This window comes from Etheostoma spectabile, chromosome 17 (genome assembly GCF_008692095.1).
Source record: "Etheostoma spectabile isolate EspeVRDwgs_2016 chromosome 17, UIUC_Espe_1.0, whole genome shotgun sequence".
In the NCBI taxonomy this organism is placed as follows: domain Eukaryota; kingdom Metazoa; phylum Chordata; class Actinopteri; order Perciformes; family Percidae; genus Etheostoma; species Etheostoma spectabile.
In genome coordinates, this window is record NC_045749.1 from 15108498 (window position 1) to 15110995 (window position 2498).

Genomic DNA, 2498 nt, shown 5'->3' on the forward strand with positions numbered 1-2498 from the left:
AAAGAAATGAAAGTCTAAAAACGTCAAATGAAAAAATGGAGTTAGAGCCCACGTATAACAAAGTGAGGGGTTTGACATTTAGATGACTCTGTTCTAATGGGCTTGGTCCTAAAGACTCACTGCCTATTTACCCTCTAGACACGAGCTTGGAAACAAAGTTTGATGGCTCTAATTCTCATCACTGCTTGTTAGCAAGCGATTCATATGGAAATTTGACAGCTTAATTATATAGAGCACAAATATCGCTCACCCTCCGCGGGTTTCACTGGTTTTACCAACAAAGTATACTCCCTTAATAAGAATAGATATCAGTATCAATGTAGGCGGTTTTAATAGCCATTCAAAACACGCTTTTATTTTTGAATAAAATTTCCCTAAATTTCATTTCAACCAGGGGCAAGATAAAGAAATGTTATATCCACATTGAAATAGTCAGCTGTGTTCATTGTTGTATATTGAGGTATGGGCCACCCAGGATAGACGTAGGAGATGTATACAGTACTATAGCACACAGCAGAGGGGAAAACATTAGTCATTTGATAAATGAGGCTGTTTGAATATTTAGTACCAGTCTCTGTCTGTGCTCTCTGCTTTCCTGTGGCAAATGATTTTGGCAGTTAAACATTGATTTCCCTTACACAGCAGAAGTAAGGGTTTGGATCATTACCCTCCCTTCATAAACCTTCTTGCGCCTCTGTTTATTAGTGACGGGGCGGAGCAGTGTGCTTACAGGCATGCACGGCCATCACTTCCCCCGACGCCTTTAAAGTGGCAAAACAGTATTTTCAGCTCTGAGGCTGTCCTGTTTTTATTGCTGCCAGTATTGCTTTACAATAGAGTTTTACAATAGAGTTTTATAATATATTAAACTGAATCTGTTATTCCAAGGTATGTTGAGTAAAAGGTTTTTTGCAGTGTGGCAGACATTTCTGATCTGGTACTGATGGAACTGAGACACCGCACCTGCTTTAGTGAGTGACTGCGGGTTGAAGGTTGACTGATTATGCAGACACTCCAGTGGGGCAGTAGGGGATTCACTTCCTTACTAAAGGTTATTTTGACCATTGCTGCTGAAGGACAGCTTCATGTCAATTTTATTTGTACAGCCCTAATCACAGTAGCACTCTCAAAGGGCTCACTGACAAAAATTAGTCCAGAAACAAGGACACTTGCACAGCTGGACACAAAAAAGGAAAATAACCATTGATCTCAACAGGCACATTCTTCCAAAATGGAAGTGCCGCGGGGTCACCACAATTTCCCCTATCTGGATATGTCATTTAATTTCAAGATTGCTTCCATTGTCTCTCGTTTCTTTTAATATTATGCAAAAACCACCCAAGACTGGTTATAACTGCATATTGGGTGAAACATGTGGTTAACACAGCACAAAGGGCTAAAGTCATTAAAATGTAATGAGTTCTGATGATTATAGATAGATAGATAGATAATTAGATTTGTTCTGAGATTGCTTTGCTCAGTTTTTAATACATGTGGCTTTTAACATTGGCCTTGCGTTTGAAACCTTTTGTGCAGTCAAAAAAAGTCAAAACGCTGGACTTAATGTTCTGTTTATAGATGTGTGGATCAAAAATGTTTTTGCATATATATATATACACTGGATGTGGTCACTTATGTCAGTAGTTCCGGATTACATTTCTTTGGAATTGTTCCTTTTAAAATCAAAAAATTGATTGTTTGGCTTTTGGAGAGCAATTAATCTTCAATGTTTCCTGGGTAGGATTTACACCTATATTCTTATTTGATTAAGTGCTATCAGATCTCGTTCTAAACAGTTGCGATGTTAATGTCAGGTCTTTGATTTGATGTGTAACCTGTACAAAGAATGATATGAGGATCAAGTCTGTAAACTCTGTAAAACACTTTGATTCCCAGTAATTGCTGCTTTGATTTAGAAATGAATGTGGACTTTTCTCCTCTTCACCTGGAGTAGCAGTATCAGTGGTGACTGTTTAGGGAACACTGTGTCTTTTTCATTACTTCTAGGTGATGACAGCTCATGGATTGAGACAGCTCTCTGAAACTGTAAGCAGCTGTTTTTATCACAACACCTGAAATGTTTATGCACAGTACCTGTTGTTCCTCTTGTACACTTACAGGTTCACCTAAGCCAGAATCTGAAGTGGTCTGTTTTCTTTTTTGTTTGAGGATGCAATGACGGAGAAGACACAAAAGGGAGAAAAGGGAGATGAGGTAATTATTTCCCTCATTGTTATTTCTCCGTAAAGACAATAAAACCATAAGAAAGTCAGTATTAGTTTTCAATGCAATACTACAGCGTAAAATTGATTTAACATCAACAAAAGCAGTGTTGACATTCAGATTAGTTTGATGTTGTCTTTGTGCTGCACAGAGGTGGAGCACAGAATAAATTGTGGTGCAATTGTTTCAAGGACCGCAAAACAACAGATGCATCTCCTTGAGGCAAGCAGATTAGAAAGGCCACTTATGCAGCTATTGACCGAACATCAAAAGAC

General features: G+C 38.4%; 1 protein-coding gene across 2 annotated transcripts in view; it reads left to right on the top strand.

Annotated features, from left to right (window-relative positions):
* The window catches only part of LOC116704893 (collagen alpha-1(XIX) chain), a 92826-nt gene that overhangs the window by 59074 nt on the left and 31254 nt on the right, over nt 1–2498 (top strand). For both annotated transcript variants that reach the window (XM_032540648.1, XM_032540649.1), the window contains exons 19-20: nt 2008–2046; nt 2170–2214. In XM_032540648.1, the coding sequence (XP_032396539.1) occupies nt 2008–2046; nt 2170–2214 (84 nt within the window). The remainder of the gene's footprint in view (nt 1–2007; nt 2047–2169; nt 2215–2498) is intronic.